At 39.3% G+C, this 22,328-nt stretch overlaps 2 protein-coding genes and 1 pseudogene across 2 annotated transcripts in view; 1 reads left to right on the top strand and 2 right to left on the bottom strand.

Moving 5' to 3' along the window:
* The window catches only part of LOC129086119 (S-formylglutathione hydrolase-like), a 28,460-nt pseudogene extending 27,785 nt beyond the window's left edge, over nucleotides 1-675 (bottom strand).
* Nucleotides 676-10,004: 9,329 nt separating this feature from the next.
* The window catches only part of DDX10 (DEAD-box helicase 10), a 286,609-nt gene continuing 274,285 nt past the window's right edge, over nucleotides 10,005-22,328 (top strand). The window contains exons 1-4 of the mRNA XM_054592588.1: nucleotides 10,005-10,332; nucleotides 18,769-18,829; nucleotides 20,252-20,382; nucleotides 21,417-21,575. Of these exons, the coding sequence (XP_054448563.1) occupies nucleotides 10,147-10,332; nucleotides 18,769-18,829; nucleotides 20,252-20,382; nucleotides 21,417-21,575 (537 nt within the window). The 5' untranslated portion in view covers nucleotides 10,005-10,146. The remainder of the gene's footprint in view (nucleotides 10,333-18,768; nucleotides 18,830-20,251; nucleotides 20,383-21,416; nucleotides 21,576-22,328) is intronic.
* LOC129086072 (cytochrome c oxidase subunit 7B, mitochondrial-like) lies at nucleotides 18,944-20,088 on the bottom strand. Its single transcript, XM_054592587.1, has 2 exons — nucleotides 20,031-20,088; nucleotides 18,944-19,326 (listed from the first exon to the last, which is right to left on the bottom strand). The coding sequence occupies exons 1-2, from the start codon at nucleotides 20,086-20,088 to the stop codon at nucleotides 18,944-18,946; spliced, it is 441 nt and encodes a 146-aa protein (XP_054448562.1).

Below are 22,328 nucleotides of genomic sequence, written 5' to 3' on the forward strand. Positions count from 1 at the left end.
GTCACCTTTTAGAGTCTTATGCCAAGTTATTCAGATCTTGTGGGATTCTCTTGAAATTAAACAGTATTTAATTTCAGTAACAATATAAAGAGGCAGTTACAGTATAGAGAGCAGAAAAAGCTTTAAAAAAGTACATTATTGAAAAGTACCTTTGTGTACCTGGAAAAAAATTGACCTGGAATAGTTAACTATTGATATAAAATATAACTTAGCAAAACTATTAGATTTGTTTTTAAAAAGACAGTATTTTCTGATCCTCCAGTCAAAACAAATAAAATCCAAAAAGTATACATATCAAAATAATTTAGGAATTTCTAGGTAATTATACAAGAGCACTTGTTTTCTTGTTATAGAATGTCATTAAGGCAACAGTAATGACTCTTAAAATTCAGCAGCTTTTTTGTATATATTGTTTCAATTTTTTACAAATTCTGTGATAAAATGCTAAGATAGACTATAACTACTTACTAGACATTTGAAAAACAATTTTACAAATTAGTAAATCAGAAAACAAAGAAACAGAAAGCCATTATTGAGGGAAATTAAATAATATTATTTGGATAATTGAATACATTTTTCTGAAGAAAATATAGGGAATACTAGAAAAAAGAGTAATTTCATCAGACTGTAGAACTGCGAGAGACATGAAAATTTACTTACCTTCATGTCAACCATAACGGATGAATTCAGAGAAAAAATTAGAAGAAAAAAAAGACATTTCAGGTATATGACCATGTATCTTGAATATTAAAGAATAGATGATCCTTTTTGGGAACTATCTACCACAAGAAGAAAAAAAATCTAAATTGTTCAGGAAAAAAAACAGCCCAGGCAGAAGTGTTGGGAAACTTTTTCTTTTTTTTTACACAAACTCTTTCAAACAACAACAAAAAATTACTAGATTCTGATTAGTTTATTGTACCTTGAAGGATTCTGTCTTTTTTAAAAGATTTTATGTATCTATTTTTATAGAGGGGAAAGGAAGCAGGAAGACAGGGAAAGAAACACCAATGTGCGGTTGCTTCTTGAGCATTCCCTACTGGGCACCTGGTCCACAACCCAGGCATGTGCCCTGATTGGGAATCAAACCTGTGATCCTTTGGTTCGCAGGTCTGCACTCAATCCACTGAGCTACATTCAGCCAGGGTAGAATTCTGTTTTTATTAAAAACTGTCAATGAATGAAAAAGATCAAATTTACAATGCAAATGGTTGCAAAGACTGACATTTATCACATTTCCTTAGAAACCATAAAGAGATGAAAAAAAGAACATCAGCACAGTGCTATTTAAAATTGAAATCTAATTTGAAAGTATAATATATAAGCCCTGGTGTGTATGGCTCAGTTGGCTGGGCATCATCCTGTAAATCTAAAGGTTGTGGGTTCATTTCCCAGTCAGGGCACACTCGTGTGCTGTGGGTTTGATCCTCAGTCAGGATTCGTACAAGAGGCTCCAATTGATGTTTCTCTCTCACACATGTTTCTTTCCTTCTCGTTCTCCTTCTCTTTCACTCTCTCTCTAAAAAGAAAGTATAATATATGTGACTGTTGGTGCTATGGAGTAGAGACAATATTTAGAGGGTAAAATATAAAACCAGATAATTAACACTATTGCAGGTGTATTGAATGAAATCATTTGAACTACTTGAATGGGGCAAAATACGCTAATGATCACTCAGTTGTTTCAGTTACAGTTTCTATAGACTCAATGTAGAATAGATAACAATTATGAGATTTATGGATTTCCAAAATCCTACACCTTTGTATGTGAACATAGATTTTGCTCAGCAAATGACATAACTGGAAAATAATCTGATTGATCTATGTGTGAAGTAGATTATTTATTTATTTATTTATTTATTTATTTTACAGAGGGGAAGGGAGAAAGAGAGGGAGAGAAACATCAATATGTGGTTGGTTCTCATGTGCCCCCCTACTGGGGACCTGGCCTACAACCCAGGCATATCTCTAGACTGGGCATCAAACTGGCGACCCTTTAGTTCATGGGCCGGCACTCAATCCACTGAGCCACATAAGCCGGGACTAGTAGGCTACTTATAAACACAGAAGAGAAACCAAAATATTTGACGGGAAGAAATCTTTATCATTTAATATGATGTACTCCTTCTCTCATTATATCAGGATTACATGTTGACTACCATCTTGCTCAATTACTTCTCCACAAAAGCAAAAGCAATAAAAGATGCACTGAAGACTGAATTCAAAGTAAGTGCACCCCCCAAACTTGAGAGCAGTGTAGAAATTGTGATGGTGAAAAAAGTAGCATAATTTTGAAATGTTACCATTTAAGCTGAAGATGGTATGGCAAACTGAAAATGACCTCTCCTCCAGAAAAAAACGTACAATATGTTTTTGCTCATAGATTGATATCTGGGAAATGTAAGTCACATTCTAGTAATATACAGTGTATAATACTATATTTATTATATTAATAATTGGAAGGTCAGAGGTATAACAGTGCCACAATACTGTGTATTGAAACATATTTTGACAGGATAATCCAAAAAAGTAATTCTATAGCATTCCATATCCATTGTACATTCTTCAAACTTAATCATGCAAATATAGCAAAAATTCTTTTTACACTATTGAAAATTTTATATCATTCAAGAACTATAGTCCTGACCAGGTAGCTCAGTTGTTTAGAGTGTCGTCCTGATATGAAAAGGTTGTGAGTTTGATCCCAAGTCAGGGCACATACAAGAATCAATGACTGCACAATTAAGTGGAACAAAAAATTGATGGCATGTCTTTTTTTCTCAAAAAAAAATCAATCAATACATTTAAAAAAAATACAATAAACTGCCATCTAAACTAAAAGTTCATTGAAACAAGGTAGGACATTGAATAAAAACATTTACTTAATTTTGAAATTATAAAATATATCATGTGTAAGTCCAGTTGAGGCTATTCTGTTGCTAATTTTCAATTAGAGGAAGTAATGCACTTTTATAAATTGTTGATTATTTATTTATTTAAATTGTAATTAATTTAATTTTCCAAATACATTTGTCTCTGCCTTCTATTTTTTTAAATTGTATTTTATTGATTATGCTATTACAGTTGTACTAATTTTTCTCCTTTTGCCCCCCTCCACCCAGCACCCCTGCTCCCTCAGGCAGTACCCACATTATTATTCATGTCCATGGGTCATGCATATAAGCTCTTTGGTTGGCTACTGCATTTCCTATATTGTACTGTACATCCCCATGGCTATTCTGTAACTACTAATTTGTACTTTTTTTAAAGATATTATTTTTAGATTTTATTTATTTATTTTGGAGAGGGGAGGGAGGGAGAAGGACAGAAAGAGAGATACATAGATATGAGAGAGAAACATCAACTGGTCGCCTCCTGCATGCACTAATTGGGAACCTGGCCCGCAACCCAGGCATGTGCCCTGACTGGGAATTGAACCAGTGAATTTCAGTTTACAGGCCGATGCTCAGTCCACTGAGCCACACCAGCTAGGACCCTACTTGTACTTCTTAATCACCTCTTTACCCATTCCCCCTAATCCCCCTCCTATCTGGCAACCATCAAAATGCTCTCTGTATCCATGATTCTGTCTTTTCTTGTTTGCTTAGTTTGTTTTTTTGATTCAATTGTTCATAGATGTGTATTTATTGCCATTTTATTGTGTACAGTTTTGATCTTCTTTTTCTAAACTAAGTCCCTTTAACATTTCATTTACTAATGGTTTGGTGATGATGAACTCTCAGTTTTTTCTTGCCTGGGAAGCTGTTTATCTGCCCTTGATTCTAAATGATAGCTTTGCTGGGTAGAGCAATCTTGGCTGCAGGTTCCTGCTTTTCATGACTTTAATGTTTCTTGCCAATTCCTTCTAGCCTGCAAAGTATCTTTTGAGAAATCAGCTGACAGTCTTATGGGAACTCCCCTGTAGGTAACTAACTTCTTTGCTCTTGCTGCTTTTAAGACTCTTAATCTTTCACCTTTGGCATTTTAATTATGATGAGTCGTAGAGTGGGCCTCTTTGCATCCTTCTTGCTTGGGACTCTGTGCTTCCTGGACTTGCATGTCTATTTCCTTCACCAAATTAGGGAAGTTTTCTTTCATTATTTTTTCAAATAGAGTTCCAATTTCTTGCTCTTTCTTTTCTCCTTCTGGTACCCCTATGATGAGAATATTGAAATGCTTGTAATGGTCCCAGCGGCTGTTTATACTATCCTTGATTTTTTTTTTTGGATCCTTTTTTCTTTTTTGTTGTTCTGATTCGTCGTTTTTTTCTTCTTTGTGTTCCAAATCATTAATTTCATTCTTAGCTTTGTCCAATCTACTATTGTTTTCCTGTAAATTGTTCTTTATTTCAATTAGTGTAACCTTTGTTCCTGACTAGATCTTTTTAATGCTGTTGAGGTCTTCACTAAGTTCCTTGAGCATTCTTATAACCAGTGTTTTGACCCCTGCATCTGGTAGATTGCTTATCTCCATTTTGTTTAGTTCTTTTTCTGGAGTTTTGATCTGCTCTTTCATTTGGGCCACGTTTCTTTTTCTCCTCATTTTGGCAGCCTCCCTGTGTTTGTTTCTATGTATTAGGTAGAGCTGCTGTGACTCCCTGTCTTGGTAGCATGGCCTAATGTAGTAGGTGTCCTGTAGGGCCCAGTGGCACAGCCCTTTTATCACCCAAGCTGTTTTCTCGAGGTGTACCCTTCATGAGTATACCCACCTCTTATAGCTGAGCCTTGATTGCTGTTGGCAGGTCAATGGGAGGGGTATACCCAGGCCATTCAGCTGCGAGGACTGGTTGCGATCAGTTACCACCAAACTCCCTCCCTCTTGGAAGATTAGATGAGCAGCAGTAGGGTGGTGGTGCTCCCATATGGTCTGTGGTCTGTAGCTGTCCACTGGGTGCGCAGGCTCTGAGGTTTCCCAGGTTGTGCAAGCCAAGGTCAGCCCCCTTCTCTGTTCAGTTCGGGGCCACCCTTCCTAAGCTATAAAACAATGTTAAATGGCTACTAGTTGTGCTGGGCTTGAAGATTCACAGATGAAGCCAAGCTGTGATTCTAATCTGCTAGTGCCTGGCTTGGGGCCACTTAGCAAGAGGTGTGGGGGCTGTGGGCTTACTCAGGCCAGTTGTTGCTTGTTTTATAGGATTTAGGAAGTTGTGAAGCATGAGCCAAGATCAGCCATTTATATGGAAAATCCACGGTTAATGGTTTGGGTGGGCCCATAAACTGGGTAGGATGGAGTCTCAGGGATCTCCAGGGTGGGTCAGTGTTAGCCAGGTTGATGGAGTCTCAGATATGGCACCCACCTGATCGCTATGTGGCTCTGTGGGAGGAGGGCTCAAAAAGAGGATAATGGCTTCTGCCTGACTTTTTATCTGGGAAAAAGCTGTCCCCCAGCTGCCACTTTGGCACCTCTCTGTATACCTCTGGAGCCTTTCAAGCTGCTATAGCTCAGAGTTACAGCAAGGTGCTAAGCTCAGAGGGAGTGAGTTTGAGTAAGTCCATGTGTCAGTTCTTTAAGGGGAACTGCTTCGATTTTCAAAAGTTTATTCCACCGACTCAATCCCCACTGGTTTTTGCAGTCAGAGGTTATGGGGACTTATCTTCCTGGCACTGGAACCCTAGGCTGGGGGACTTGATGTAGGGCTGGGACTCCTTGCTCCTGAGATATCCCTCATGAATTTTTATCCACCACACATGGATGTGGAACCAGTATGTTCCATGTCTCTGCCCTTCCTACCAGTGTAGATGGATGTGGTTTCTTTAATTACATAGTTGTTGGACTTCCATTCAGCTTGATTTCTCATGGCTCTGAGTGATAGTTGTTCTATATTTTAGTTGTAATTTTGATGTGGTTGTGCAAGGATGCAAGCTACGTTTACCTATCTTGACAAGAGACCAAATCAGTTATTGATATTTTATTTTATTAAATATTTCATTTATTTATTTAGTTTTAGAGGGGAAGGAAGGGTCAGAGGGAGAGAAACATCGATGTGTGAGAGATACATAGATTGGTTGCCTCTTGCACCTCCAACTGGGGACCTAGCCTGCAACCCAGGCATGTGCCCTAGACTGGGAATCGAACTAGCAACCCTATGGTTTGCAGGCTGGTGCTCAATCCACTGAGCCACACCATCCCAGGCTGATATTTTTAAAAGATAAGTAATCTAAAGGATAGAATGCTTGCCAAAGGTATACTTTTGACATCACCTGTATTTAAAAGTATTTTCTCATCCCTGGCTGATGTGGCTTAGTGGATTGAGCGCCAGCCTGCAAACCATAGGGTTGCTAGTTCGATTTCTAGTCTATGGCACATGCCTGAGTTGCAGGCTGGGTGCCCGGTCATGGGGAGCACATGAGAGGCAACTATACATTGATGTTTCTCTCCTTCTCTTTCTCCCTCCTTCCCCTTTCTAAAAATAAATAAATAAAAATTAAAAAAAAAGTATTTTCTCAGTACTAATTTGACATGACTCTTTTGATGTGGAATTTTATATTTAAACTATTTTAAAAAATACATATAGAAAACTACATAAAAGGAGTAGAGAGGCTAATTAAATATTATTAGGCAAACATTCTTGTAACTACCACCTAGGTCAAGAAGTAGAGCTGTGTCCTTCTATTCCCATCTTTTTTTTTCCCCCCAGCTATTCTTTTTTTTCTGGCACCCAAGACACTCCAGGTTCATCCGGTAATTTCTTTACCCTACCCACGGAATAAGCTACTTGTCCAAAGAACTCTGGCTCATTTGATTAAAAAAAAAAAAGAATGTTTACATACCATATGATCTCACTTATATGTGGAATCTAATGAACAAAATAAACTGACGAACAAAATAGGAACAGAGCCATGGATACACGGAATAGACTGACAGCTGTCAGAGGGGAGAGGGGAGGGGGACTGAATGAAAGGTGAAGGGATCAGCCAGAGAACATATATGTATGACCCACAGACACAGAAAACAGTGTAGTGGCCAGAGGGGAGGTGCAGTGGGGGCTGAGAGTAGGGGGGCAAAGGGGAGAAAATAGGGACATCTGCAATAGTGTCAACAATAAAAATAAAGAAAAAAAATAAAATGGGATTACTGGATCTGCACTCCCTTCCTCCAAAAAAGTATTTACAGACTGAGATCTGGGTGACAATTGTGCTAATCATTACTGGAGTATCATTGTTTCTATGCTTTCTCAAAGAAGAAAATCTTTTTAAAAATGTTTTAACATACAAAGAATATAATAAGTCTTTTTAGAGTTTTAGAGACATAGGTAATTTGGAGAGTTATGGTGAAAGACCACAACTATGTAAAAATTTACAATAGAAACTAACTGATGAATATTATTAAATGGGATATCAATATGTGAGGAACTAAGCCCTAGCTGGTGTGGCACAGTGGATTGAGTGCTGGCCTGTGAACTAAAGGTCACTGGTTCGATTCCTAGTATGGGGCTCATACCTGGGTTGTGGGTCACATCCCCAGCAGGGGGTGTGCAAAATGCAACTACATGTTGATGTTTCTTCCCCTCTCTTCCTTCTTCTCCTTCCATCTCTAAAAATAAATAAATAAATAAATAAATAAATAAATAAATAAAATCTAGAAAAAAATGTGTGAGGAGCTAATATTACATCCCCCCTAAATTTTAGTATAGACCCTACCCCCACTGAAGTTTTGCCTTTATTTGTAGCAGCAGTTAACAGGCACATTTCCAAATCATTTTCAGCCCTTTGGGAGTTTTGTCCATGTTGATTGGTAGTGAGGAATGTAGAGCCTCAAAATTCAAATGTGTTTAAAACTTTTTAATGTCCTCAATGTCCCAACTGAAAGCCTGTTTAGGGGCCATTTCTACAGAAAATAAGGTATGGGAGCAAATAAGCATGGAAATTATCCTATTGTATGCAGTCAAGATGTGAACTATTTTTATAACAAATTATTATATCCTATTGACTTTGGAATGTGATAATTTGAGTTTTTAATTGTAATTAAACTTTGAATTTTCTATTTTATGTTAAAATTTTATTTATATAACAAACAAGATGACTTCTGTTAAAGGTTCTATTTCATTTTCGGAATAGTTTCTGTTTTTATTTTATTCATGGATACAATGCCTTATCTTTCTAAAAATATTAATAATACTTTTTGAAGATTTCTTTTGTTCCCTGGGTTGGTTTATTAGTTTTAGCTCTTAAGTATTAAGTTAAAGGATTTCATCAAGTGTTTGGTGGTCTTTAGTTATTCTTTTATATTTGAATAAGGCTGATTAGAAACAATGAGTGCATGCAAGGGCTTGTTAATTGGTAGTTTTCACTGAAGAGCCAGTGGGGAGGTTAGTGACCTGTCATTTCTTTGAGAACTGCTTAAATGTGGTTATAGCCTGGTCTTTTTCTTAGGGCAGTCAGCTTCCCTAGAGATTAATTTTCCAGTTTTTTTTTTTTTTTTCACCCCTTGAGGTGTATATATCCCTGGCTGCTTCAGGTTTAGGAGAAAAATGAGAGACCTCAGAGCCTCATTGTTCTGTATATATACCTCACAAAAATTAAAAACAATTTAACAAATTTTTGGTAAAATACAGATAAAACTTACCATTTAATCCTTTACAAGCATACAGTTCAGTGGCATTAAATACGTTCACGTTATTGTGCAACCAATCTCCAGAACTCTTTTCACATTACAAAACTGAAACTTTATACCCACTAAACAATAATTTCCCTTTGCTCATTTCCTCCAGCCTCTGGCAACTACCATTCCACTTTCTCTGTGATTTTGACTACCTTAAGTATCTCATATAAGTAGAATCATTTATTATTATTATTATTATTATTATTATGGCCCTGGCTTCTTTCACTTAGCATAATGTCAAGTTTCATTCACATTGTTGCATTGTCCGAATTTCTTTTCTTTTTAAGGCTGAATAATATTCCATTGCATGTATATATTATATTTTGTTTATCCTTCTTTCATGGACGGACACTTGGGTTGCTTTTACCTTTTGGCAATTATGAATAATGCTGCTATGAATATGGGTGTACAAATATCTTTTCCAGACCCTGCTTTCAATTCTATATCCAGATGCAGAATTACTGTATTATACGGTAGCTCTATTTTTAACTTTTTGTGGATGTATACATACTTTAATATAACCTCCCCTCATTGAGCTTTACACCACATCTGGTGCCCTGAGTGTGGTTTTCCACTTCACGTCCCGTACTCCCCAAAGCCCTCTTCTGTAGGGGACGGGCAGTGGTTGGGGGTAGTCACGTGGAGTTGGAAAGGGAATTTGAAGGTCCAAACTCCACGTGAATTTTGAACTTAATCTCCGTTTCCCATGCCACAGCTCTGTCCCCACCTCCATCCACTGCATACCTGTGAATCCTCTAGGTAAATGTGCCAAAAAGCCATCCATTGAAAGCCAATCCACTTAAATAGCCAACAACGTGTCTTTTAATTAGTTATTTTTAGTTATCATTTTGTTTTCATAATAGCATTTTAAGGCAAATTCAGTATGACTCTGCCCCAGTTACCTGCAGCATGCAGAGTCTGAGAAGCCAGAAAAAAGGGAAAACCTTTTACTCCTAGGGAGGTACCCTGTAGCGGATAACAATCTCAAATTATGAACTAGCTCTTTGATTTTCGGGTAAATCCTTTGGCTCCCTGGGCCGAAATATGCGAAATGAGGTTTACAATTATAATTCACAGATCGTGTGTGTGCACGTGTGCGGGAGCACACAAGCTTTGCGAAGGTAAATCCAGCGCAGGCGAGAACTGACCTTTAGTGTTAACTAATTCTGCCATCACCATAGCAACAGCAACCAGCGCCGAAACGCTCTTTTAAAGAGCCTCTGTGTTCTTTGAGTCACTCAACCCCGCCTTCTTCCTCAAGTGGTTCCGCCTCCGTTTCCCCGGGACTGCTCCGCTACGCCCCGCGGCATTGAAGTCACCAATCACAGTCCTCTAGTTACTTGTCGTCAAAGGCGCGTGACCGGGGTTCAAAGTTCGGAGGGCAGGCTTCCGGCTTTGCGCATGCGCCGTTGTTCTCTTTTTCCCCCACGTTGTTTCCGCGTCCTCTCCCCCGGCCGGGAGCGTCTCGTGTCTGGAGCGGTCTGGGCTGCCACAGCCTCAGCCTCAGCCTCAGCCTCCGCCGCTGCCTCGGCCTCTGCCGTCGCGATGGGCAAAACTGCAGACTCTCGGGATGCGAGAGCCCGGACCGATCCGGTGCAGAGCTTCAATCGCTGGAAGAAGAAGCACAGCTATAGACAGAGTAAAAAGAAGCAGTTGAGGAAGCAGCTGAAGAAGCCTGAGTGGCAGGTCGAGCGCGAGGTTATCAACCGCCTCTTGCAGAGCTACGAGAAGGTGAGGCCATCCCTGGGGAGGGAGCGCGGGCCAGCGGTTGATGCTCGTGGGGTGGGCCGGCAGCTGGGCTGCGTGTCGCTGCGGTGCTCAGCTGCAGAGGGGAGGGGGCGGACCGGTCACAGGGGACCCGGTCTGGACAGTCAGCAGTAGTCCACTGGGCTGGTGAAGGGAGTGGGGTGACCTACAGGTGGTCTGCCCTGTGCCACAACCCAGGCTTCTAAGAAGTCTTGGCCGCTCTCCTGCTCACCACACTGTTCTTGATAAAAATAGAAATGCAGTGGTACTTAAGGGTAGGGAGATTAATGATTTCAGTAGTATACATAATAATACGACAATAACGGGAATGACACCTGCATTTTAAGCCTCCGCATGTGCTTAATATTACTTGATTTCATCTGAGGTTTTATTCCTATTTTACAGATGAAAAAATTGAAGCTCCAAGAGAATAAGAAACTTGTTCTCCTAAGCTTAGTAGGTGCTGTGGAGTTGGAACCTAGACCTGTGTCTTTCTGATTCCAAAGCCTTTGCTTTTAACCGTTATGCCACTTGCATGCCTGGACATCATCCATGCCCCTTCCTGTGTCTATCTCATTTTCTCTATTTTATGCCCCCATCCAAGAATTGGCATAGAAAAACTGGACTCCTGGTCTATTTTTAGTATGTACTATCCCACCTCGTAGCTGATATTCCTAGATGAGTTTTCCAGTAGTTAGTATTTTGATCTCTTGATCTCTTCCCCGCTCAGGCTCCTTGGGGCTGTCAGTACTTGCATTTTCCTTCCCCCCAGTCCTATGTCTCTTGACCGTCACCCACCTCAGTCAGCCTCTTAGTGATTGCCCCCTTCTAGTGCAGCATAATCAGGGATTTAACACGTGAGACATTTCTGGAATTAAAGTTACTATGTGTTATTCTGGTATAGCTTTTCTTTAAACTCTTAGATCAACAGTAAGGTTAGATAGAGTTTAGAGTTCATTTTGGCTTTTGCCTTATGATGATGATGATGATCTAATCCTAGATTTTGCTCAGAGTGACTTTGGGCAAGTTACTGTGTTGGCTTTCCTCTTTTTGTCTTTAAAAGGTATGATAATATTTACCTTTAAGTTGTGGGTAGTTAGTAAGAATGCATGCAAAGCATTTTGCACAATGACACATAAATATTGCATATATTAGCTGTTAAATTATTACTATTGCTCCTATATACACAGCACTTCAATAAGCCATTGTAAAGTAAGTTATTATTAGATTGTACAGGGTCTGGTAAAAGTAACGCTTGCTTGAGTGTGGTTGGTAGGGTAATAATATGGGTGTAATAATTTATAATTTTAATTTGGACATTTCACCTAAAATGTCACATGGTGTGCTTGAGTGTGAGATTGTTATGTTACAGAATTATATTCTTAATGATTTTGTAATAAAAGATTTTATAATAAAAAAGGAGGTGCTTTTGTGTTGGGCCCTGTATTTTTGACTCTTCATCAAAGACTAGAATTGTTAGGGGGTATAGACTGAGCTCTTGCTTCTTCCCACTTTATTCTTTTCCCTGGTGTAATCCCAAGGTTTATTCACTTGGACCAGTGACTCCTTCTTGTATTCTACCGAGACCTCTTCTGAGTTTGTATCCTTTTTCTGACTCTCTGGGATGTTTTTACTTCCATCATATGATATTTTAAGTGCCACAAGTCCAAAACTGAACTCATTATCTTTCCCTTCTAAATTCACAGTTTTATGTATTAGTTCACTATTTACCATAAACTCAGTGGCTTGAAACAACAGAAATTTCTTTCACTGTTCTGGAAGATAGAAGTCTGAAGTCAATTTCACTGGGCTGAAATCAAGGTGTGAGCAGGGGTACACTCTCTCTAGAGGCTCTAGGGGGCAGTTTCTTGATTGTTCTGGCTTCTAGGGGCTGTTTGTGTTCCTTGGCTCGTGGCTGCATCACTCCAGTCTCTGCCTCCTTGGACACATTGCCTTCTCCTGTTCTGTGTCAAATGTACTTCTGTCGTTTTTATTAGCACCACACTTTGACCAACTGAGCTAACCCGCCACGGTTGTTTTTAGTAAGTACAGTTCTGGGACCACCCAGATAATCAAGGAAAATCTTTACATCTCAAGATCATTAATCACATGTGCAAAATCACTTTTGCCATATAAGGTGGCATTCACAGTTCTAGGGGTCAGGATGTGGACATATTTGGGGACTATTATTTAGCCTTGCGCACCCCGAGCTACTATCTTAGCAAACTGCTGAGCTAGAGAAACCTAGGAGTAATCCTAGAGACTTCCCTCTGACCACTCATATCCAGTCACTCACACTGGTAATGTGTTCTGCTTAAACTTTTCAAATGCTTCTTCATCCCCACTGCTGTGCCTTAGTTCAGGCACCATCATTTCTTGCCTGGTTTTTATGGTAGCTATTGCTTATAATAGGGGCCAGCAAACTTTCTGTTAAGGACCGGATAGTAAATGGTTTCAGCTTTGCAGATCAGGAGGGTGGATCTACTCAACTCTGACACTAACATAAAAGGTGCCATGTAAATACTTAAGCAAATGGATGTACACTAGTTGTGTTCCAGCAAAACTTCAATTACTAAAACAGGTGGCTGATGGGATTTGGCCTTGAGGCCTTATCTCTCTCTAATTGGTCCTCCATATTGGTTGCTAGAATGATTTTTTCCAAGATGAAAATCCAGTTGCTTAACTCCTGATTAAAACTTTTCCTTGGCTCACAGTTACTTTCAGGAAAATGGTCAAACAAGTTAATGTCAACATGCTATAGTCCAGTGAAAGAGTAAGTTATTTGCAGTCAGGCAGACCTAGTTTAAATCTCAGTTTGGGTATTGACTTAGCAACATTTCATAATGTTCTTGAGCCTCAATTTCTTCATTAAACAGAGATTATTAACCACCAAAGGTGTTGTAAGGCTCAAATGAAGTAAAGTATATAAAGCAAGCAGTCTATGATAGGCATACCTGAAAGAACAGCTTGAAGTTTTGTGAATTGCTTGTGTTCCTTGACACTTCTCTTCTTGGTACTTGATCTTCCAACTACAGCGAGGACTCCCTCCACACAGGGGGCACCTACTTGTCCTCCAAGGTTTAAACTTCTCTTCCTGCCCTCTCCTGGTAGAGGTAGGGCTGCTGTGCTTCTGTAGCATTTTGTATATACCTTTATTATAGCACATATCACCAGGCTGTGATGATTGGTTTCTTTGTTATCTTCCACTAGACCATAAACCTCTGAAGGTCAGAGGCCATTCATGCACTCACCTGTGTTCTCCCCAGAGGCTGCTCATACAGTGCTTGTCTGTGAGTAGGTGCTCCGTTGATATTTAGATGTTGTTTGGTGCACAGTGACCTTTTCCAGATGGGTTTATTCTAGTTGATTATATTGGTCCGTTCTTTTTGTGTCTTGTTTTAAATTACTCAATTTATTAAGCTTTTGTATGCATTGACTTATCATATCTTCACAATGAACAACGCTATGAGATTGTTCCCGTTATAAAGGTGAAGAAACTTTAAGACTCAGTGAGGTTAAATATTTTGTGCAAGGTTAAATAGCAAGTGAAAGAGTTAATGAGCTCTACCTGGTATAGCTTAGTGGATTGAGTGCTGACCTGTGAACAAAAGGGTCGCCAGTTCGATTCCCAGTCAGGGCATATGCTTGCGTTGTGGGCCAGGTCCACAGTAGGGGGCGCTTGAGAGGCAACCACACATTGATTTTTTTCCCCCTCTCTAAAAATAAAATAAATAAAATCTTAAAAAAAAAAAGAAGAAGAAGAATTCTTAGTATTAAAAAAGAAAGTTAATGAAAAGTTCTAACCCAGGTAGTCTAAATCTGATGCCAGAGCTCCAAACCACTACCCTTTACTGCATTACAGTGTACAAATGTTTAAATCTTTTCACTAAGTTGAAAGAGCATTTTTTCCCCTCCTAAGTATTGTACTGTTACAGTTTTTTAAATCTTAAAAATATTTTAAGACCTTGTCAAGAAAAAAAAATGCAGAGTGAAATCCAGGTCTAGCAATACAGGAGTACATCAAAACAGATTTGTTACTCTCTAGGTAACTGAGGGGCAGACCTTCACTGTATGGCTCCCAGCATTTGTGTATAAAACTTTTATTACAATGCTGTAGTACATGGGTGGTACTCAATAGCTTCACTGAACAATTTGATTTAGAAACATTTTGAAGCAGTTTGACAGGTACTTGTCTAGGTCTAGGTACAAATAGATGGAAAAAAAACTTGTCCGTGTCCCGAGGGAAGTGGGTGGGATTGCTGCATTTTGACAAATGTGCTAAATAATATGCAGTGTTGTAGTGTTAGAGGATGGTTTAATTAGGGGGAAAAAAGGTTGTGTTATCCTGTACAGCGCCCTCTTCTGGAGAGATGAATTGGAAAAATGTGTTTCTTCTGGGCATCTGACCTCCTGGTGGTTGTAGCCTTGGGTCTGGCTTGAGGAGATGAATGTGGGTTGGATTTCAGCCCCACACCTCAGCCTTACCAGAGGCCTTTGTGTAATGTGCAAACTGTCCAGTGGTTTGGGGTAGCCATGAGTGGAACTAGTTCTTGAATGATGTGTTCTCCAGTAAAAAGAAATTGGCAAGGACAATGAAGGAGGAGGGAGCAACATGAAGAAATACAAAAAGATGTAAAAATACATGGTGTTCTCTGAGGTGGGAGCTACTCTTTGGAGTATGGTTTGTGTTCCTGGGCTGGCTTCAGATGAGGTTGGAGGAGAGGGTTGGAGGTAGACTGAATTGTTTAGGAGGTTGTTGTAGGTAGATTAATGGCCTCCTAAAGATGTCCCCAGAACCTATGAATAAGTTATGTGGCATGGGCTAATTAAAGTTGCCAATCAGTTGACCTTAGAATAGGGTGATTGATCTGGATTATCCAGTTAAGCCTAACATAATCAATCACCTAAGGATCCTTAAATGTGGAGGACGGAGACAGAAGAGTCAGTGTCACATGCTGTGAAATGAGAGAGACTTGCTCATTCATTGATTGCTGTCTGGCTTTGAAGATGGAAAAGGGGCCATATGCCAAGGAAAGTGGGCAGCCTCTAGAAACTGGAAAAAACAAGGAAATGGAAGCAAGGAAATGGATTCTCTACTGCAGTCACCAGAAAGAATGCAGGCCTGGCAACACCTTGACTTTAGCTGAGAGAGACTCATTTTGGACTTCTGTCTTGCATAGTTGTAGGTTAATAAATTTATGTTGATTTAAGCCAACTGTTTGTGGTAATTTGTTACAGCAACAATGGGACATTTATAGAGGCCATGCTCGGAGGCTCTATCTGGAAGCAGTGAGGTGTTTCAGGGGCAGGGGAGGGGCAGTTAGGAACATAACCACACTATAAATGGTCTGGAGGCCAAGAGACCAGGTAGGAGATTCTTGGCACAATCTAGATCTTGGGTCCTCTGAGAAGCAGGAGCCAAGATGGGATGAAGTGAATTGGAGATTTACTTGGCTGGGGAGGGGGTGTTGGGGGGCAGAGGAATGTCTGAAGATGAACGAGAGGGAACAGAAATAGGCGGGGGAAAGGAGAGAGGATGGAAGGAGGAACAGGTAGAGTGTCTCAGATTGCAGCACAGTTTGAAGAAAGCTTCAGGTGGCGGGGGTATCCTTGAGCCAAAGTTGTCCATGAGAGGAATTTCCCGTCCTGCTGGAATGTGTCTGTAGCCCTGGTGCTGCGGTGTTGAGCCATTGGGAGTGGGCCAGGGAAGCATGGCATTTTCAGTGGCTGACCTAGGGAGTGACTGCTGGCATTGTCAGCCAACTGTGCCCCTCGAAGTGGGAGAACTGGGTGATAAGTTTCTAAGGCCACCACATAAAAGGTGTGTTCTGGAGGGACCGATGGAGAGTTGGGGACTGAATCTCTGAGAGATGTTGAGCAACTCTTTTCACTGTTGCTGAATGACTTAAACTCTCTGCATCTGGGATTGATTTAGACTTATATAGTAATCAGCTGTGCTGTATTGGCACTCTGCATTGTAATCCAGATTTGATTTTTCTTAATCAGAATTTTGTCTGGTATAATTTGAAGCAGATTGCTTTTCTACTATTGATTACAAATAGGTGGAACATTCTAGATTTTTATGCTTTTTTTCTCTGGCTTTGGGATGTAAAAGCATTTTTCATTTTTGTGAGAAAGAAGAGTTGTAAGAAGTATACAGGCAGAGCTCAGAGACACTGCAGATTCATTCCAGACCATCACAATAAAGCGAGTTCTAATCTTGCCTGTGGAGGTCTTGCCTTCAATTTGTTAAAAACGCAACATCTGTGAAGTGCAGTAAAGCAGAGCGCAGTAAGCAGAGCGCAATACAATGAGTGTGTCTGTAATAGGAGAGCAGTTAAGGGATAATCCACCCTGTTCTTCAATCTGCCTCCTCCAATTTACTCACCACCGTTGCTAGTCTTTAACAGGTACCACCACTGAAACATCTGTTCTTTGATTTCGGAAGAATGCTACAGATATTAGAGGGCGTGTGAAGGTTGGGAAGATAGGAATGATTTTTCTAAGAAAGAGATGAAGGGAATGGGAATGAGAGTGTTATTTTGTTTGTAGGAACCATAGCCATCATCTGTTGTGGTTTTTGAGTATTCTTGGGAACACAATTGAGAGTCTCCTAGAACAGGGTCAGCAAACTTTTTCTGTAAAGGGTCAGTCAGTACAGACATATCTTGTTTTATTGTGCCTCACATGTGTTCCTTTTTTACAAATTGAAGGCAAGATTCTCCATGAACAAAAAGATTACTTCCCTTCATTGGGATACCTGCTTTATTGTAGTGTTCTAGAACTGAACCTGCAGTATCATTAAGGTGTGCCTGTAATAGGTGTGGGCTGCACGCTCTTCTGTCACAACTGCATAGACAATATGTAAATGAATGGTTGTAGCTGTGCTCCAGTAAAACTGTATTTACAGAAATAGGCATCAAATTGGATTGGACCTGTGGGACATATTTTGCTGACCCCTGTTCTAGAGCCTTAGTAAGTAAAACTGTCCTGTGTGTGTGTGTGTGTGTGTGTGTGTGTGTGTGTGTGTCTCCTTTCTAAGACTGTAGTCTATAGCTTTACACTGTCATGGTTGGTAGAGTGCTGGAACAGTTTTATTCTTTCAGACTTTCCTTCAAGGTTAATGGATTTTAGAAAGATGGGCATATTTTGTTTGAATATCCCCTTTGCCTGTACTGTATTTCTAAGAGGGATTCAAGAGTGTGTTGTCTGTCTTGCTTCTGTAAACATTCCATCCTCTGTGAAAACAGCTTTTTAGCTGTTAATAGCACATGTGCCAGGGTGGACTATATGGACTGCACCTAATTTTAGTGTCCTGTTTGGAAGATTACTTTCTAAATGAGAGAATTTTCTCCTTCTAATACTAGTACACTGATTCTGTCTTCTCTCCAATGTTATCCAGAATGATTTGTAGGGATTTAGGCAATGTTTTAATGTTTGTGATTTCAGCATTGGGGGCCAGAGAGTCATACTGTGTGGGCTGCAGTAAAAATCTTGGGAAAGGAGATGTGTAGACTGTAAAATGAAATACAAGCTGTCATCCCTTACTGCGTAGAGTGTAATTTAAATAAATGAACCTTATGAATGCAACGTTCCCCTTTTGAATCATGAATAATTTGGCAGCCGGTTCCCAAATCTGAACAGTAGTTTTTGCTTTTAGCATCTGTTTTAAAAGAATTCTCTTGAGGAGCCAGAATGAAATTCCAAAAATTTGGTTGATGCTAATAAAGAACATCAATAATACACATGGATAATGTAAAATTGAAAGATACAGTGTTAACTTACTGTGGCTTCAGAGTATGACAGAGACACTTTCCTTGTTTTTTATTAAATACTCCTCCTTCAGTATACTCCCAAATGAGTAATTGTCAGGTTGGATTTCACATGCCACTGATTTTATGGTTAAACTTTGAAAGGTTTGTGCTAACAAGATATATTTCTTCAACTAACTTAAATCTATTCTCCAAAGTATGTAAATAGAACTATTCTCATCATGGTCTGTGGTTTATAATCATTTTACCTCTTATTTCTTAAACTGATATTCCTTGAAGGATTGGCTAAAAGTAAATTTTCTTCCTAAAATTGATGTGGTGATGATTTACTGTGTTAACATTTTAGAGGTGAAAATGTTCAAAGTATTATAGTAGTATATGTGTTAAGTCGATGAAGGTTTTTTCTTTCTTTGCCCTTTGAAATTGTTACAAACTTAATATTTTTGATAACAGCTTCCTCAAGACATGCTTCCTTTCAAAAGGGATAATGGTTTTCAGTTAGATTTGATGATTGAATTTAATCCTGGAATACCAATGGTGAGCTAGGCAGCACAATGTAGACCAAAACCAAAAAAGGTTGTTATAAAGCAAATTAGTTATGTAGTATGTTATTTCGTCTTACTTGACATAGTCCCCTTTTTCTTTTCAGATAAATGTAAATGAAATTACGAGATTTTCAGATTTCCCCTTATCTAAGAAAACATTGAAAGGTAGGCAAATAATCTTGGGACATTTTGGATTTTTTGATGCTTTTTTTTGAGGGAAGGTTTTAAATGTACTTTATTTCTTCAGTCATGCCATATTTTATTGGGTATACAGTGTGTTCACTTGACATCAATTATGAGTTGGTTTTGAGACAGTCTTCCCAGCTGGTGTGATTTCTGATTTCTCCATTCCTTTGGGGTGACTCTGCCAGCAGGGGGCAGGTTCCCTTCTATTCCAATTTGTGTTGCTGTACATGTCCATCTAGCAACACAGAAAGTAGCTCCACTAGCTAATACAGCATTGCCATATTTGTCGTGGAAATCAGGTGTCCATTTCTGGTGCATCTGCCTTGGCAATATTTTCTGAATGCTTTGAACTGGGAGATGACTTAGTGCGTTATTGGCCAATGGAAACAATGTGAAGCTGAAGACAGAACTGTAACAACTGCAGCTGCTGGTTTGTTGGAACTTGGTGTCTAGGACCCTCTCAAAGAACCTTGATGCTTTTTATAAATGGCAAAAGGTTTAGAAAAGTTTAGCCTGAAAAATCTTACTATAGCGAGTAATTTTTAACATCACAAAAACCTAAAAGAAACAATATTAATTCAATTAAGGTTTACCAGTTTGTCATTATCATCTTTTCTGGACTAGTTAAAAGAACAGTAGTGAAAAAACAAGATGCTTGGGCCTCTGTATAATTAAAATGAATCCTAAGGATGTTAAAATAAAAATAAGCAAGAGAACAAGCAAATATGTGATACCTTTTTTATTGGTTTGCTTGTGCCACCACAACAATATACCACGGACTGGGTGGCTTAAACAAAGAAATTTGTCTCTCAGTTCTGGAGGCTGGAAGTTCAGAGATCAAGGTGCTGGCAGGGTTGGTTTCTTCAGAGGGTCATAGTGGTTTACAGAAGGCCTCTTCCTGGCTTACAGATGGCTACCCTCTTGCTGCCTCTTCTTGGGGTTGTCCCTTTATGCACTCACATCCCTAATGTCTCTTTGTCCAAATTTTTTCTTCTTATAAGGACACCAGTCAGATTGGATTAGAGTCCACCCACATGGGCGGTTTTTGATTCAATCACTTTTTCTTTAATTTTTATTATTGATTTTAGAGAGAGAGAAGGAGGAGGAGGGGGAGAGAAACAACGATTTGTTGTTCCACTTATTTATGCATTCATTGGTTGATTCTTACATATACCCTGACCAGGGATTGAACTCACAATTTTGGCTGGGATGACGCTCTCTAACCAACTTTTACTCATCCAGGCCCTCAATCACCTCTTTAAGGGCCCTGTCTTTGAATACAGTCACATTCTAAAGTACTGGGGATGTAAGGGCCTCAACATATAAGGAGGTGGTGCACAGTTCAGCCCGTAATTCTACAGTTTTCCTAAACTGTCATTCTCCTTCTCTTCACACTTCCAGGTTTGCAAGAAGCCCAATACCGTTTGGTAACTGAGATACAGAAGCAGACCATTGGGCTGGCTTTGCAAGGTAAAGATGTTCTTGGTGCTGCGAAAACTGGATCTGGGAAGACTTTGGCTTTCCTTGTTCCGGTAAGTAGTTTATTCTTATTGGGTCAGGTTCTTTATTATGTGATTTTAAAACATTCTTTGCCTAGCTAGAGATACTTAATTACATCAAGAGTTACTTCATTTTGAATTTTCCTGGCTAGAATGCAAGCTTTATCAGACAAGTGTGTTCTTCACCCAGGTCCTAACGTAGCACCTTCTACATGTGAGCAGTCAATTACTTATTGAATGAATTATTGTGCCTTGACAAGCAATTACATTCCTGAAGGATATGAGCTGTTCCAGGGTGGTAGTTAGAATGGTTCTGCTCTGCTGTAAGACTGGCGGGGGATGCTGTTTCTGTACTGCTCCTTACAAACCTACCAATTACATTTTATTTGCCATTTGTTTAGAATTAAGTTGAAGTATGCTCACTTTGAGAATATTGGGTTACTCCTTGAGACTTTTCTGGGACATGGATATCCGTCCTTTACAGCACTAAAACAATAGAGCCTCTTAGAAATTCACTTATATCTCAGTTAAGCATTTGGTTTCATAATTTAGTTCCTGCAAAATAATTGGCTCAGAAAGAATCACATTTAACTTTTTGTTCCAAGTATTGCAAAACCATTTTTCTCTTAAATCCTAATTTTTATAATGTGCCACTCCACAACTAGAAAATTGTCACTGTATAACTACAGTAGCTGCAAAGATGTGGGTTTATTTTAATGTGGTTTCTGTTCAGAAAATGGTGACATGTTTTTCTGAAATCTGTTTTAATGGTCTGTGGGTACACATACTTTTCATTGATTTCCAATGTCTTCATGGCATGGCTCTAGCAGCAGGCGAGCTGCTGCGGGGCTTCTTTTCACTTCCCTTTATGACTCGGTGGAGGTGCTTCTGGTGGTTGGAAGGAAAAACAAAGTAAGCAATTTCTTCTTTCTCATTGGATAATACTTGTGAGTGGTATGCCTTCTGCCTGGAAGCTGCCTGGATTGGAGGGGCGTGGTTGATTCAGGAATCAAAAAGCTGCCTTCTCTAAGGATTTACCAAACATGAATTTGCTGTCTTTTTTTCAGGTGCTGGAAGCCTTGTATCGTCTGCAGTGGACCTCAACAGATGGGCTGGGGGTTTTGATTATATCACCTACGAGAGAGCTAGCATATCAAACCTTTGAGGTTCTCCGAAAAGTAGGAAAGAATCATGACTTTTCTGCTGGTCTCATCATTGGTGGGAAGGTTTGTCCTTTTGTTCTTGTCCTTTCTTTTATTCTGTAACCTAGGTTGGAGCACTGTGGCAGTTGACTGAGAAGAGTGGGAGATTTATCTTAATAGACAGGCTGACCCCCTAGATGAGGTGGTAGCATCCTGATGTGGTTATTGTTGTTTAGAGTTTGATTGTCAATTTTGTAGGTCCAGAAAGTCAGTTTTGTCAGGGTATCTGAATTAGTCTGGCTCTTAGACTGATTTACTTTAACCACCCTGTAAATCTGTTTGTTAATGTACATGGGGAAAGTTATCCTTTCAGTATGCAGACTAATTCCTTTTAATAAGGTGCCATATTTTGCCGTGTGTAATGTATACTTTTTTTTGCCCAAATTTTTTGGGGAAAAATAAGTGTGCGCATTATACATGGGTAATACTAATTCCATATCTACACAAATGTTTTTAATTCTTTTATTTATGCTTATGTGTTAAAAGTGTAACTCTAGAAAGCAGTAATTATACCCCTATGCAAAATAATATTCTGGAATATGATAATTGGTTTTATTTCTAAATAGAAATAAATAAAAAAATTGAATTAAAAAATTAAAACAAAAGATTTTTTTCCCTGAAAGTTTGGGCCAAAAATATGGGTACACATTTATACACGGGAGCACAGTATACACGGCAAAATACGGTATCTGAGAGGTTGAATAATTGAGAACATTGCTGAGTCAGCAGCAGAAGAAAGGAAGACATAGTTTAGAGGAATTCTTATTTTAGGTCATG

Source organism: Pteronotus mesoamericanus, unplaced genomic scaffold, assembly GCF_021234165.1.
Source record: "Pteronotus mesoamericanus isolate MK-2021 breed Mesoamerican mustached bat unplaced genomic scaffold, CSHL_Meso_final scaffold_36, whole genome shotgun sequence".
NCBI lineage: Eukaryota > Metazoa > Chordata > Mammalia > Chiroptera > Mormoopidae > Pteronotus > Pteronotus mesoamericanus.

What these genes read in the sequence shown, in the direction of transcription:
- LOC129086072 (XM_054592587.1), bottom strand. Translation starts at nt 20,088, where the DNA reads ATGAGTAAAAGTTGGTTAGAGAGCGTCATCCCAGCCAAAATTGTGAGT. An exon ending in AATTGTGAGTTCAATCCCTG is followed by an intron (nt 19,327 to 20,030) that starts GTCAGGGTATAT and finishes ATTTATAAAAAG; the next exon opens with CATCAAGGTTCTTTGAGAGG.